Here is a 15,695-nt window from a genome sequence, read left to right as displayed (position 1 = left end):
ATTTGGTTGATAATTGAAAATGAGAGTATTGTACATAAATGTAATAGAAAAATGCTTGGGAGCACTAATTAGTGCTCCCACTAATTAGGTGGTAGTGGGTCCTGCCATTAATGATGTGATGTTTTGGTGTTGGAGTTGTATTTTTTTTTTTTTTTACTTTTTTAATGCATTAGTGCTATTAGTGGTGATATTTTTAGTGTGATGAATCATTGTTGAATATAATAAATGTTATATTCAAAATGAAAGAAATGTACATAAATATGATAAATGTTATATTTATTATTTTTTTAAATTATATTATATTTATTGTTTTAATATAAAACAAATTATATCAATAATTTTTATATTTTGTTAATTATGTCATTTTCTTAATGTATGGTTTGATCTTGATTTTTAAAATAAGCGAGCCGTATTTCACGATTTAACCCGTGATTTTATAATTATGGGTTCCATTTGAAAGTGAATTAGATCATCTAAATATACAATTTGTTTTATATGGTATATACTTAAGTATCTTATATGCACTTTACGACTAAAAAAAAAATGACATAGTTTCAATTTTTCAAGTCATAACTAAAAAAAAAATGCCATAGCCAAACATAACTTGAGATATAATTAAAATACTGTCATAATTTCAAAAAAAAAAAAGTTATAAATAAAATAAATAGAGATGCATATGGTATACCTTTTTAAAAATGGTATATATTATAATTTCCCTATATATTCATAAGTTGTTAACCATTCCCTACAAGTGTGTTCTAATAGTTTAGGGTTTGTTTTGAGAGGGGGTTAACTTTTTGAGAAGGATTTTTTTGTTTTTTTGACTTTTTTGTTTAGATGCGATATTTTATCTTATTGAGTTAATTTTTTTTTTTTGGTGACTATTTTAGCTAAAAAATTCTAAACCCTAACTTCCCAAATGAGCTTTTAAATAGTTTTAAACAATTTTATTTGTAAGATGATGACATATTGCTTAATCTTTGAACAAATTATGATTATGTTATGAATGATGACAAAGTTCACAAAAATTATGGTTCCAAACTGAATCGAATTGTGCTTTCATGATTCTGTTTTTTTTTAATTATTTATTTTTTAAACTATGATTATGTTTAATTTGATTCTAAGGCTTCGTTTGGAAATAAGCTATTTTAGTAATTTTTATATTTTTTATGAAAAGATGTGCAGAAAAGTAGAGAGAGTGATGTGATAGCTTATAGAGACTTTTTAACTTTTTAATTAAAATATATAATTAACAAATGAGACCTAAATTTTATGAATCATAGATGGTGGTTTTAATATTGATTTATTTCAAAACCGAATTATATTGACCTATATATATATATATATATAATTTGAAATAAAAAAAAATCTAAAAGAGACAAAAATCAAATTTCTTCTATTTTTAGAATATTTTTGTTCAAAAATAATTTTTAATTTTTTTTTTGAAGTATTCTAAAAATAAAAAATATTAACCTTAAAAAAAAATCATCAAAATAATAAAACTCTTGTCATAATAATAAAAAAAAAGACCAGTACGCACAAGAACATTTAGGCCCAATACTAGACACAAACTTAGAGATTATATATAGGCCTCTCACCAACCCAAACCCGAGCCCAAAAAACCCCTAAACTAGGGTTTCTGTTCCTTCCTATACACCACGCCGTATATATATATATATTCACAATTCATTTTCACAGAGAGAGAGAGAGAGAGAGAGAGAATTCAAGGGTATTCATCAATGGCGCCGAAGAAGCAGAGGACGGTGAGTCGGAACCCAGATCTGATTCGCGGAGTAGGGAAGTACTCGCGATCTCAGATGTACCACAAGAGAGGTCTGTGGGCAATCAAGGCCAAGAACGGCGGCGTATTCCCTCGCCACGACAAGAAACCCGCCTCCGCCAAACCCGCCGAGAAAGCCCCCAAGTTCTACCCCGCCGACGATGTCAAGAAACCCCTCCTCAACAAGCGCAAACCCAAACCCACCAAGCTCAGGTTCACCCATATATGTATTGTTCTCTCTTTCTTTCTTTGTATCTCATACTCTTTTACTGACATGGGTTTTGTGTTTAGGGCTAGTATTACTCCTGGGACGGTGTTGATTATATTGGCTGGGAGGTTTAAGGGGAAGAGAGTTGTGTTTTTGAAGCAATTGACATCTGGGTTGCTTCTTGTTACTGGTTAGTTTTTCTTCTTTTTATGTGTTTTTTGTTGTTGGTTCTGTTGCTATGTGTGAGCTGATATTTAGCTTACATGATTTTGTTAGTTTAGATGTTACCACTTTGATTCTACTCAATGTGATTGTCATTGAGACTTCTTTTGACATGAATAGGAAAATTAGGTTGTTTTAATAAATTAAACTTGGACCTTATTTTATAAGAAACATGATTAATTATTCCTCATTTTAAGTACTGGTTTATTTTTATTTTTTGAATATCTTAGACAGATTTTGTCCAATGTTGGTGCTTTTATGTTGATTGTTGAATTTATAAACTTCTACATATGAAATTTTCAAAGTTTCTCTGATACATTGCTACTCAATTTAAGAATTCTTGCTCTGCCCCATGTGCAATAGTCATTTTGTTTATAAATTAAAAAAGTTGCAGTGATGGTTGCATCATAATGTGACATATCATGGCCTTAAAACTGCTTTTTTCCATTACAAATGGTTTTGTAGACGGACCAAAGAGTAGGGATGTTGCGTTGGCCCAGTTCAGTTTTAGTTATCACCAAGGTTTTAAAAAGCAACCGCAACCGTTACGTAACGCCGTTATGTAACGGTTTTGGCAGTTACCGCCACCCGTTACGGCCGCTTTTGTAGTGTGCTTGAGAATCACAAGTGTGTCGGCCGTAGCGGCTGCCATAGCGGTCGTAACGGTGCCGTAACAGCCATAACGGCCTGTCTGTTTCGCACCGTTACGTAACGGTTCTAAACTGTTTCTTTTGAAAAAACACAAAAAAAAAAAAAAAAACTGAAAATAGGGGAAGAGAGATAGAGAGAAGAGGGAAGATAAAGAGAGAAAATAGAGGAGCAAGAGATAGAGAGAGAGAGAGAAGAGGGAAGATGAAGAACATTATTGATTTGTTGAAACTATAAGGCCTGTGCTATTCTATTCAGCTGCTATCACTAAACCATTTTGTTTGTGTGTGTCTATCTATATATTGTTTGAAAACAATAATAACAATAAGTGTGGTTATTATCTATTTGACTTAGTTAAATATGTATATATATATATATTTAGACTCTTATTTATTCTCTTACTTTTGTCATTATTTATCTTATATATAATAGTTAGTGATTAATTTTTTGTAAAATATAAAGTCATTAATTATTAATATAAAATGTAAAAAATTCAGTTTATAGTGATTTAAAAATATGAAATATATTGGATCATACTTAAAAATTTACAAAAATTGATCAATATTTATTTTTAACCCAATAAATATGATCATGGAAAAAAAATATGCGTATCGGTAAGTTTTTTTCAAATTGTGCGAAAAATAAAAAAATTCACGGTTTCGGTTACCGCAACCGTTACACTACGGCCTTTACACCCCGCAACCGCAACCGTAACCGTGTCACCGCCACCGTTACGGCGACCGCAACCGTTTTTCAGAACCTTGGTTATCACTCATGTATGTATGGTTTTCTTTGTAGGGTTTCTACCCTTTTTTTTTTTTTTGTAATTTATTATTATTATTAATATATATGATTGCAGTTGCTACGTTGCCTTAAGTATATGGTTTTCTAATTTGCAGCTTAGTTGGTACCCAAAGTAGTTGTTTACTAACCCAAAGCTGTGGCTTCTGCATTGTGGAATCTATTACTTGCATATTGTTGGTGTTTTTGACTTCTTAATCAACGCCTCATTTCCGTATATTGTTTGACATGACTTGGCTGTATTGATTGCCATATTCTCATAAGATCCATGGTTGGTCCTTGTAAAATTTACTAGTTCATGACTTATACAATATATGGGTTGGAAGGATTGCAATTCTCAATCCGGTCTTGATAGATAGCATTACCATTGCTCGATTTTGTTGGTAGTACGAGCTCATTTGGTAAAGAATATCATTGTGGAATTGTGCACTACCAAGGGGATGTCACGACCCAAACTCGGTATCCAAAGGCTCGGCGTTGTAACAAGATAAAAATAAAATAATTTGTATAATTCTGTAGTCACAGCGCAAGCGGATAAATTAAATAAATTAAAATAAATAACTGGGTACCTGCTGTTTATTTAAAAGGAAGTAAAACATAGTTATTTAAACTTCATTGTATTACAAGAGTCTAATAATAAAAGATAGAAAACAAATAACATAGTGATTCATTTTCCATCTTGATCCCGCTAAAACCTCGTCACATGAAAGGGGTAACAGTTATAAGCACATAGCAGAGTGAGAAATATCATACTATGAGTGTAGGGGCACAAAATGGCCATGGATATTTATTTAAGCTAAAACATTAACATAAATTGAGTTGAGTCGAATACACAAATTAATTAAGTGCCAGAAACTGAAATAATCACTATAACCACGGTACATCACTAAAGTAACAATCATTACAGAGGTCAATGGATCTATGACAACACTGGACCACAAAGTGGTCAAACACTAGCCAATGGTTATTTTAAGTCTCCCAAGGCGTGAGACTCCCGTGGGGGTACTTACAAAACATAATTGCTTATAAGGTCATAATCAAATATTCTTTAAAATATAAACAAACATATACATGGGTTTCCTTTTAAGCAATTAGGGTCCAGAAAATAATCCACGTAACTAAAACCTTTATAAAGCCTAACTTTTTTTAATATACTAATAAAACATAACTAGTATAAAATAAATTTTGGTAAGTCAAAACATCAGTAAAATATATTTTGGTAACTCAAGGTATAATATAACTCACCTTAAATTAATTTCTTTATTCCTTCTTTCCACTACTCACGATCTTCACCCGCTCCTTTCTCTTTTCTACTCTCTATTTCCCGTTGCCTTAAGCCTGTCCTTCTTCCCTATTTATAGGAAGAAAATTGTGGGTGACAAGTATATGAAAGGTTTCGTATTTTGACGCGTGGAGATCAAATCTTGCTGATCACTCCAGTTGATCACTCCAGTCCACCACCCTTATCTTATTTATTTATTAACTTGGTTTTATCTCTTTGACCATTGACTACACTTAGAACTTAGGACTATTTTGACCACTTTACTAATTTTAAACATTGTTATCTTCTTTGGTAATTCATGATGACTCCTAAAATTATACATGACTATAAGTTAGGTTCATGTCTAAAAACCTTACGACCCAACCTCACTTACCACTTACTAAAATATTAGTTTTTTTCACAACGTATTTATTTTATTTTATTTTTCTTTTAACCATAAAATTTCCAATTCCCTAAATTATGCCTTTACTTATTATTATTTATTTAGTTACCATTATTGTCATTGTATATATATATATATATATATTTTTTTAAGTTCTATTTATTGTAATTTAAAACATTCGGATGTCACAGGGGAGCCCTCTGATTTCCATTAGACGTGTTTTTTTAACTTGGTTTGGTAAGATATTGTTGAGTAGCTTTTGAATTACTGTCTCATTTTCCCTATTGCTTCTATAGGACCTTTCAAGCTTAATGGTGTTCCTCTTAGACGTGTAAATCAATCTTATTTGATTGCTACTTCAACCAAGGTGGACATCTCTGGCGTCAATGTTGAAAAGTTTGATGACAAGTATTTTGCAAGGCAAGTCGAGAAGAAGAAAAAGAAGGGAGAAGGCGAGTTCTTTGAGGCAGAGAAAGAGGTTTGCTTATAATCCTTCACTAAAATTGTGAAAAAGGCTTGTGTTTTTTTTTTTGGACTTATTTAATATTTATTTATTGATTTTGCCTTGCAAAACGTAGGAGAAGAATGTTCTCCCACAGGAGAAAAAAGATGATCAGAAAACCGTGGATGCACCTTTGATAAAGGCCATTGAGGCAGTTCCAGATTTGAAGACCTATTTGGCTGCAAGGTTTTCGCTCAAGGCAGGCATGAAACCTCACGAGCTTGTTTTTTAGTGGAAGCAGCTTGGAAAATTATTAGGATTGATATTTTCCCTACCAATTTCTGTTTTGTTTTAACTTGATTTTGCGGCTGTACTGTTTTTGTCGGTGTGATAACCATATAAATTTTGTGTTATGAAAGGGAATTTCATATTTTTTTAAAAATTTTGTTTCACGACTACTATGCATCTATGATTAATCTCTTATGAAATTCCTTCATCTCTGGTTGTGTTATGGTATGGTCATGAGAGGTTTGGTTGGTTGTAGAATTCTGAATAATTTCATAAATTGAGAGATTATACACCAATCAGTTGGTGAGTTTGATCTGAGTTTGCTTTGCAGGGGCAGTTACTTTTCTAATCTTGTCCTTGTTCAAGGATTAGAGCCTTTTGAAGCTGTAATCCTTCATCTCTTTTGTGCATGCTGTTACCAACACCCCACTCTTCCCCTCTTCTCCTTGATGCAGCCAGCAACCACACACAGTGCACCTCCTTTGGTGCCTGCCATAACTGCTGTTTTGCTCAAGCTTCTCCGTTTTGATTAGCATCCTGGGTAATTCTATTTTCACATTAATTTCTCCCAGATTACACACTTAATGACCCTCTCAATACACCTATCTCTATATTCTAATATTACTCTCATTTTCAATTTTAAAACTCTGAGGCTGTGTTTGGTTTTAATTTTTGAATCAATTTTTTGAATTTTTTTAAGAAAAACAAAAATTAATTTGACAAAAATAAATACAAAAAAGAGTAACTTTAAAATTTTAATTTTTTTTGCCCCTAAAAGATAAAACCATATTAAGATAAAGAAGTTTTATTGATTTATTATTATTTTTATTAAATTAGTTTTAACTTTTTAAAAAAATTCTAAAAGTAGACTAAAGAGAGCACATTTTTTATTTTATTTTCATTCACCCACTATTCTTCTACTCACTTTCAACCCTCTATTGTCATTACCATCGTCACTTTTAGCTTACCCCCTTCTATTGGCCTCGTTTGGGAACAGGTTAATTTAATATTTTTTTGACTATTTAATTAAAATATGAGCTAAAAAAAACTAGTATGTTTGGGATAACTTTTTGACTTTTTACGAAAAAATGTGCAAAAAGTAGAGAGAAAATTGAATCTTTGACTTTTTGGTATGAGTTGTTAGCTTTTTGGCTAATTTAGTAACTTTTTGACTTTTTGGCTAAAAGAGAGGGTTCCCAAACGAGGCCTAGACTTTTATAATCAATCTTGAGTGATTCTTCCTGGCAGAAAGTGATCACAAGCGGAAAGAGAAAGAAGCAACGAGAGGAAATGGTAGATAAAAGAGGTGACGCTAGCGATAAAAGATGATTGTAATGTTTTAGAATTGGATAAATTATAAATACTCTTTCAAGGTTTGCTTAAAATATGAATTGTTTTCTGTGGTTTAGAAAACTACAAATACCTACTGTCAGAATTTTTCATTTAACAGAATTAATTAAAAAAGTGAAATTTCTAACTGTTCACGTATACAATAATAAAATTATCTGGATTATTAATTGAAATAAAATTTTAATATTATTAAAAACTGTTAATTAATTTGATGATTTATTAATAAAAGAATCTATTTGTTATGAAATTAGAAACTTTAAGGGACATAATGTAATTTTTAAAACCATAAAGAGTAATTTATAATTTAAGTAAATTTTAAAGTTTTATTTGTAATTTATTTATTTTTTTATTATTAAATATGTAAGAAATTAATATGTAGAAATAAAATTACTTTAGCATCCTTGCCACACACTTGGATCTTAACAAACAAGCTCACACCATCACCTCTCTGTCTTTTGGTTACAGCAATGGTGATATTGGCCGTGGCAATGACGAGTATTGTGGATTACAGTGTCGCTTGATTGTTTTTTCAGAGGTCTTCTTATACTTTTTTTCACAACAAAAACACGCCAGAAAAATGTGTTCAAGTTAAAATTGAAATAAGATGGCATGAAAATTATACCCCAAATTGATATCAACGAAATCATTGATAAATGTACCAATGCACTCGATCATGTAATCAATTGATATATGTGAGAGGAGAGACTGCCTATATTCTCGGATTAATTCCAATGAAGTTCTAACCATTCTCATTATAATTATTTTTCAAAAATAAATATAAGAGAAAATTATCAATAGGTCTTATTTTTTAGGCTTATTACTCATTAAGTTTTATTGATTATTTTTATAAATAAATTTATAGTGATAAATTTATCAGTCTTTATTTTTATGAATTAATTTATAGTGATAAATTTATCAATCTCTTGTTTTTACAGTGATAAATTTATCAGTTAGGACCTGTAAGTAAATGAATCTAATTAATAGGACTGATTGATAAATAAAAATAAGAGAATAGCATAAACATAATAAAAATAAGAGAATAGCATAAACATAAAAAAAAATGATTTATGTTAGTTTGGGAAAAAAAAATTTAGCTTAATTTTTTGGCTTTTGATAACCTAACTAAATTAGTTTCGTTTGGGAAAAACTTTTTAAGTGTTCGTTTGAAAAATGGAATGGTTTTTTTGATTATTTTAGTTTAGGGGCTAAAAAGTCTTGTTTGTGATAGACTTTTTGATTTTTTTGATTTTTTATGAGAGAAAAAATGTAATGATTATGGGTTAGATGTGACATTTTGTCTTATTAGATTAAAAAACTTATTTTATCTTTTTGTGGCTAAAATAGCCTCAAACTCAACCCAACCCAAGTTGCCAAATAAAGGTTAACTTTTTCGTGAGAAAAAAAGTAAAATGATTATAGTTTGAATGTAATATTTTATCTTATTGGCTTCTTTAGCCTATTTTGTTCTTTTGTGTTTTTTTAATCTGGGATAGGTTCCCTTCTATTCTATAACTTATTAGTCCATACATCTCTATACTTTTCTTATGGGGCTTAATTTTAAACTCGTAATGATGATCTGAACTATCTATCTCGTAGGTTTCATAATAAAGATCATCCATACAAAAAACAAATTTTATCAGACATTTACAAACATAAGAAAAAAAATCGCATTTTATTTATAAAATGAATGACAAATATGATTGTAAATTTAAAATATTTATATTTTAAAATAAAATATTATTTATTAATATATTTATAATTGTTTGATAAAATTAATTTTTTATATGAATAACTTTTATTATAATATTTACAAATAGATGATTATTATCAATGTGAGTTTAAAATTAAATTTTATAAAAAAAAATACGGAAAAAATGTGAAGAAATAAAATATAGTGGAAGCCTACCCATTTTAATCTCAATGCAAAGCCAACTCGCCAAACGGTAGCTTATTTTCTTTACATTTCCTTTCCCTTTGCAAAAACACCCAATTAAAATGACGCGTAGACAGGACAATTTATCCACGGACAGACTCTCCACTTCAGTAACTGGAATGTATTATTGGGTTTGTTTACAGATTTTGTTTTGATAATTTAAATTATTTAATATATAAAATTTATTAAATATTTTATATTTGTAAAAAAAAAAATTATTAATTTAATATTAATAAATTTTTAATCAAAATATATTTTTATTAATAATTTATTTAAAAAATTATATTTATCATTAACCAAAAAAAAAAAAAAAATGTTCCGTAGGCAAGACAATTTATCCACACTGCAGCGAGTAGAACTTAGAAATCGTTGAGCCTATTACCTCTGAAGTGTAATCTCTCTCCTCTGTCGCTCCTTTGATTTGGTCGTTGGCCATGGAAATGGCAGCTTCAAAACTTGTTCAAATCCATCACCACCACCACCAGCATCGTAGCGTTGGACCGTGGTCGTTGTGGATTAGGAATGGCCGTAAAATTGGGGGTTTTAGGCGTCCCCAATTCTTTCCCTCCTATTCATCTTCTTTATCTTCAAATCCACCTCTGCAACTCCAAATCTCACATGGGTTCTGTGTTCTGGCTTCTCTCCCACCTTCTTCTTCCCCCACAACCACTTCCCATTCCTCCACCAAACTTTACGTCAGCGGTCAGCACCCCTCTCTCTCTTTCTATATATATATATATATATATCGATACATGTAGTATGTAACTATCAATTACAGTCGTTTGGATTGAGTGATTTGGATAAAAAGAGAAAAGAAATTGATTTCTCTGATTTGCTGTTTTCCCCTTATATTGATTTGATGGAAAAAAATCTATTTCCAATGCTTTAAAAGTTCTCAATTTGATGGAAAAAATGACTCTTTAAACATTTGATGAAATTGATGAGGAAAAATGCCAAGGATTGGAGATGTTCTGACAGCTAATTGTTTGGTTGAGGCTGTGTTTGGTGATGGATTTGGAGAGGGATTTAGGTTGGAAATGAAAAGAAAAAAGTGTGTGAAATTAGATACAATGTAAGTATATTTTATTCACATTTCACATGTTTTTTGTTTTTCTATTTCCAAATCGTTGAACCAAACAAAGCGTAAAGAGTTACAAGGGTCATCCCAATCATCTAACATGGGCTTCACTTTTTTAAACCTCTTCCCGTCTGTATCTGATGATGATGATGGTGATTATTATTATTATTGTTGTTGTTGTTGTTAGTTTTCAATGGAAAATCTTTTCAAAATTTAGGGGGAATTGCAAATCAATGAGAAGAAGTGAGAGCACATACATCACTTGTACCTCTATATTTTTGCAATTACTTTCACTTCTTCCCATTGATTTGCAATTAGTTTTGGTCATGATTAGTTTCCGATAATTTGTATGTTTTAAGAGCTCTATTGATAGCCTATTTGTTGTTTCCAGTCGAATATGGATGTTTTGAGTCTGATCTAATAGCTTTGGAAAATCAACAAAATTGCCGTTTTGCCATCAAATGGTCTGTGAACTTGTTGTCAATCACCACTACATCAAAAATGGAATTCCCTCAAAAATAAAAATAAAAAAGGGTACTCTTTGCAAGACATACAACTCCCCTAAACTTGGTGCTTGCCTTGCATTTGTTATTTAAAGTGTGATGATTTATCAATTGACTTGCTATTGCATGTAGGGCTCTCATTTCGGACCACAGAAGAGAGCTTGAGGAATGCTTTCCAACAGTTTGGTGAACTTGTACAAGGCATGTTGCAATGTAGTGCTTAATGCAGTTGTCACTTTTGGTAAAATAATTTGGGTTTCTGAAAGAATTACTACTTGTTTGTTTACAGTCAACTTGGTGATGGATAGAATAGCGAAAAGACCAAGAGGCTTTGCTTTCCTTCGTTATGCAACAGAGGAAGAATCCACAAAAGCTATTGAAGGAATGCACGGGAAGGTATGTAATGGTCACTAATGTAATAGAGATAAGCGTATTTTAGATGCCAAAGTTTTTGAAAAGTTTATAATGTGTTACTTGTATTTTTCGTAATTCTTACTCATGGCTTAAATTTGGCTCTATATATATAGTCAAAGAAGTCTATTCTACAGATGACATGGAAGAAAAAGAAATAATATTTGGGGCAGATAATCATGGTTTTATGCTTCATATGATGAATATGTTAATAATTGTGCTTGGAAATCTCAATTGGTTTATTAAACAAATTGTATGACAGAGTAGTTTATGATCAAACCCTAACATCGTTCTTTCAGTTTCTGGATGGCAGAGTCATATTTGTTGAAGTTGCAAAACCCAAATCTGAGCACCGCCAAGATGTGCAGCAAAAGTGAATACAGTATTGACGATGGCAGTAATTTCGTTGGCGCTATGGCAGTAATTCACTTCCCAATTGTTGCAAATGTAAACTAGTCACATCTCTCTCTCTCTCTCTCTCTCAATTTTTTATCTATTCCCAGTCAATTTAAACGATGATAATTCTATATGATCACGAGTATAATAGCTTGATTTGTGATTTTGTGTTATACTTTGATAAATTGTGATTATTTTTACAAGGAGTTGAGCATAATATAATGCCATCTCGTTACCCTTGGCGTGAACCTGTAAACAAATTCTTAATGTTGTGTTTGGTTGGGAGATTTAGGAAGAGAAAGAGAAAAGATAGATAAAATGTAAATAAAATATACTCACATTTTACTTGAGTTTCACGCATATTTTTCTTTTTCTTTTCTTTTCCTTTCCAAATACCTTTCTAAATTTTTCAACCAAACACAGCGTAAGAGTATGCCATTTGGTATCCTTTTCAAGGGCCTTTTGACGCTTAAGTTAGAATTGCCTTCTGACAATCAAGTTAGAACCGTGCTTGAGAGAGATAATAATGTTGAGTTAGGACAGAATATATATATAGCATACCCTTCACGGTGTTGTTGGGTGTATATAAATATATAGACTTGTCTCCCATGGTTGTTTTCTATGTGAAGAGAATAATTTTGTTAGCCTTTTCCTCCAATCAGAGCTGCCTGAGCTATGGGCTTGGGGTCTCTTGGGCCTCCCTAGTTGGCTGTAGGCCTATTTGTATGCATATAGTTATGGATAAATTGCATTGATCTCTTTTAAAAGTTGAAAAAATATAATAAGGTTTTATTTGGATGGATGTGAATTCTGAATTAAGGAATTTGAGGTTAAAATATTTGAGATTTGCTATTATAAGTGGAGAAAAAACTATAAAGAAGATAAGTTTAGATAAAATATACTGTATATTCAGTGGAATCCTGGTAGATGGAAGATGATTATTGGCATGATTACAAATAATTATTTTTATATAGTTATTTTAAATTCATAATAATAAAATTATTTAATTTAATCTTGAAATTTAGAGGTAAACTATCAATCTAAACTTCTTGTTCTCCTTGAACAATTAACATGTGATCCATGCATTTCAAATTTACATCTATCCAAACGCAGTTTAAATCTTACAAGTTTAACATAATTATATTAAGTTTTTTTAAAATTTTAATTCATATAACACTCAACCTACTTATACCTTATTTTATGAAGTAATTTGTTATCATATGAATGAAAAATGTTATCATATCTTCTACATTAAAATATATATATTTTATCTTATTTATATGTGTATTTTCATGTCATCCACATTAATTTTAATCATTTTAATCTTATTAAGGCTATGTTTGGCATAGCATTTTGAGGCTATTTTAATTACAAAAAGACAAAATAGACTAAAGAGTTAATAAGATAAAATGTCACATTTAAACCATAATCATTTTATTTTTTCTCTCACAAAAGCTTATCCCAAACGAGATTTTTTAGCTCTATGCTAAAATGACTAAAAAGTCAATTCACATCCTAAATGAAAGCTAAAAATGATATCAATATAATAATATTAAAATCGTAAAATTTATTCTATTTTTTACAAACTTCTTAATGTAATTACCAATCATCACTTAAAATTTTCAATCATATAATAAATAGTCTTACTAATCAATTATTACGTCAAACTCACAAATATATGACGTAAGTAACTTTTTTTTTTTTTTCCCCTTTAAAAACACAAATATTAATCTTTATAACATTAAACACTTTATTTTCTTTTTCTTATTTCACCTATTTTATTCATCATTTTCTCTCTATTAGTAACATCACTTTATCTAATCTTCACACCACTCTATTCATTTTTCTATTAACACCACCATCATTATTATTCACAAACATTTGGTGTATCACCGATGAAGATTGAAGAATATTGTGGTATATAGTATATAGAGATATATTTGGTGATAAGTGAATAAAAATGAAAATAGTATGATAATTTTATGTAGTTATTAAAATTTGAGTAATTTTATTTTTTTATGTTAGATGTTTACATGAAATTTTTTGACAAGAGAATATTTATAATTTTTAAAATGTGAGGAATTTGGGGCGTGACACCATATGCCCTGTTTAATGTTGAAGCTTTGGAGTTTCTCTAGACTTCACACTCTTCAGAGAAATTTCTAATTCAAGCCTTCATTATCTTCTTAAATTCAAACCAGAGAAACTCTCTTTAGAGAAATTCTTTTTAGAGAAATTCTCTCCAATTTCTCTGAACTTTTCACTCTCCAGAAAAATTCTAGACTTTTTAAAAAATTTTAGACTTTTTAAAAAATTTCTCTCTAGAGAAATTCTAGGAATTTCTTCCTAAAGAATTTCTTCCTAGAGAAAGAATCTTAGCATTAACAAAAGAAAGAAAATCTAATATTTTTGTTAATTTTCTACGTGAAATGTTCCAAAATTGTTAATTTTAAACTCCAACTTGAACAAAATTGTTAATTTTTGAAACTAGACTTTACAAATACAATTGCAAATCTATTTGTAAACAATTATGTTAACAAATTTGAAATCAAGACAAATACCCAGATTCATGAACTAACAACTGCAGATCTAGATAAAATTAATTGAGTAAGAAGAAGAAGAAGAAGAAGAAGAAGAAGTAGTAGTGGGTTTACTTAGTATTGTTAATGTAAATTGTAAACATACCTACTCTCCACCTACCACCTCCACTTCACCTACACCACTCCACCTCCACTTCACCTACTCCACTACATACTCCATTTCACCTACTCCACCACTCCACCTCCACTTCACATCTCCTATATAATGTACATACAATACATCAATAATATCAATCAATACATAATTCATTCTCTCTGTATCTCTCTCTATCAATTTATCTTTGCATGGTATCAGAGCTATAGATTAAAGATCTTGGTGTTCTTCGCCTTCCGGCGGGCGGGCGGCAACCTCGCCTTGGCCGCCCGCCGGACCTCAACCTAGTCCGCTCGAATTTTCTACACATACCTTGAAATTTCATTTCTTCAACCTGCCGAGTGCACTACTGTTCAGTTGCCGGAGACCGCCGCCGCTTGCACGTCGATGTCCCTTTGCCGAAGCTCCGTCGCGACACCGGCCTTCCTTGCGTCTGGTTTCAATCCTCTGCACATAGCCGCAGCTCAATCCTCTCCCTGATCACACACAGATACATGCATACACTAGCTCTCTTCTCTTCCTCTCTCTAGCTGGGTTTCTCACGAGACACACCCAACACAGACCAGCCACACATAGACACCATTCACACTCTTCTCTCTCAAGATCCATACACACCAAGAGGGACACCCAGCAGATGCATACACACTGATACACAGACATACACTTCTCTTTGGGGTCGGGGGAGGACAGACGGAGCACTTACACACACATATGCATGGCAGCAACTCCCTCTCTCGGCAGAGGGTTGGAGTACCAAAAAAAAAAAAAAAAAAAAGGCTGCCATACACACACAGTGTGTTCTTCCCTCCCTCAAAACCGTGTGTCAACGGTGTAGCAGTGTCCTGTAAACTCCATGCTGAAGCTAGCAGAACTTCTATGCCTATCCGGACTCCACGTAACCTTCCTGGTCACCGACCATATCCGCAGTCATCTCCTCCGATTCACCAACATCCAATCCCTTGGCCGATCCATATCCAACGGCTGTCACTCCATGGTCCAGCTCGGTTCCACAGTGCCCGTCAAACACACCCCCAATGCAACGCTCACAAGGCCAAAGAATCAAACCCAGCTTGTCAACTCATGGTCAAGGGCCGCACCGACGATCATCCTCCTTAAATCACCGTAACTTTCGTCAATGGAGTCGACGAGGCATTCGATGCCACGACACCACCCTTCCGATCTCTCTCGACGACATGCTCGTCAACTGTGAGGCACCTTCAACTCCACGACCGAGCCACCTTCACCTACAGCCTCACTCACCTCGGTTGCTTCATGTT

The 15,695-nt window shown here is 31.8% G+C and overlaps 2 protein-coding genes across 2 annotated transcripts; both read left to right on the top strand.

Moving 5' to 3' along the window:
* Positions 1–227: 227 nt before the first annotated feature.
* Positions 228–6,207, top strand: LOC114265900 (large ribosomal subunit protein eL6). The gene is made up of 4 exons (XM_028206762.2): positions 228–1,993; positions 2,072–2,178; positions 5,620–5,801; positions 5,902–6,207. Exons 1-4 carry the CDS (start codon positions 1,740–1,742, stop codon positions 6,055–6,057), a joined length of 699 nt encoding a protein of 232 aa, XP_028062563.2. The 5' UTR covers positions 228–1,739; the 3' UTR covers positions 6,058–6,207.
* A 3,445-nt stretch (positions 6,208–9,652) lies between these two features.
* LOC114265901 (uncharacterized) lies at positions 9,653–11,897 on the top strand. Its single transcript, XM_028206763.2, has 4 exons — positions 9,653–10,038; positions 11,050–11,118; positions 11,207–11,313; positions 11,628–11,897. Exons 1-4 carry the CDS (start codon positions 9,771–9,773, stop codon positions 11,703–11,705), a joined length of 522 nt encoding a protein of 173 aa, XP_028062564.2. The 5' UTR covers positions 9,653–9,770; the 3' UTR covers positions 11,706–11,897.
* The last annotated feature ends 3,798 nt before the right edge of the window (positions 11,898–15,695 follow it).

The sequence above is a fragment of the Camellia sinensis genome, chromosome 9 (genome assembly GCF_055761805.1).
Source record: "Camellia sinensis isolate YWXY chromosome 9, ASM5576180v1, whole genome shotgun sequence".
In the NCBI taxonomy this organism is placed as follows: domain Eukaryota; kingdom Viridiplantae; phylum Streptophyta; class Magnoliopsida; order Ericales; family Theaceae; genus Camellia; species Camellia sinensis.
The sequence above is the reverse complement of the archived record's forward strand: the minus strand, read 5'-3'. Positions and strand labels throughout refer to the sequence as shown.

Bases quoted from the DNA above. Each gene is read 5' to 3' on its own strand.
- LOC114265900 (XM_028206762.2), top strand. From the start codon at position 1,740: ATGGCGCCGAAGAAGCAGAGGACGGTGAGTCGGAACCCAGATCTGATT. The intron at 2,179-5,619 runs GTTAGTTTTTCT...TTGCTTCTATAG, and splicing joins TGGGTTGCTTCTTGTTACTG to GACCTTTCAAGCTTAATGGT. The intron at 5,802-5,901 runs GTTTGCTTATAA...TGCAAAACGTAG, and splicing joins TCTTTGAGGCAGAGAAAGAG to GAGAAGAATGTTCTCCCACA.
- LOC114265901 (XM_028206763.2), top strand. From the start codon at position 9,771: ATGGAAATGGCAGCTTCAAAACTTGTTCAAATCCATCACCACCACCAC. The intron at 11,119-11,206 runs GCATGTTGCAAT...GTTTGTTTACAG, and splicing joins GTTTGGTGAACTTGTACAAG to TCAACTTGGTGATGGATAGA. The intron at 11,314-11,627 runs GTATGTAATGGT...TCGTTCTTTCAG, and splicing joins TTGAAGGAATGCACGGGAAG to TTTCTGGATGGCAGAGTCAT.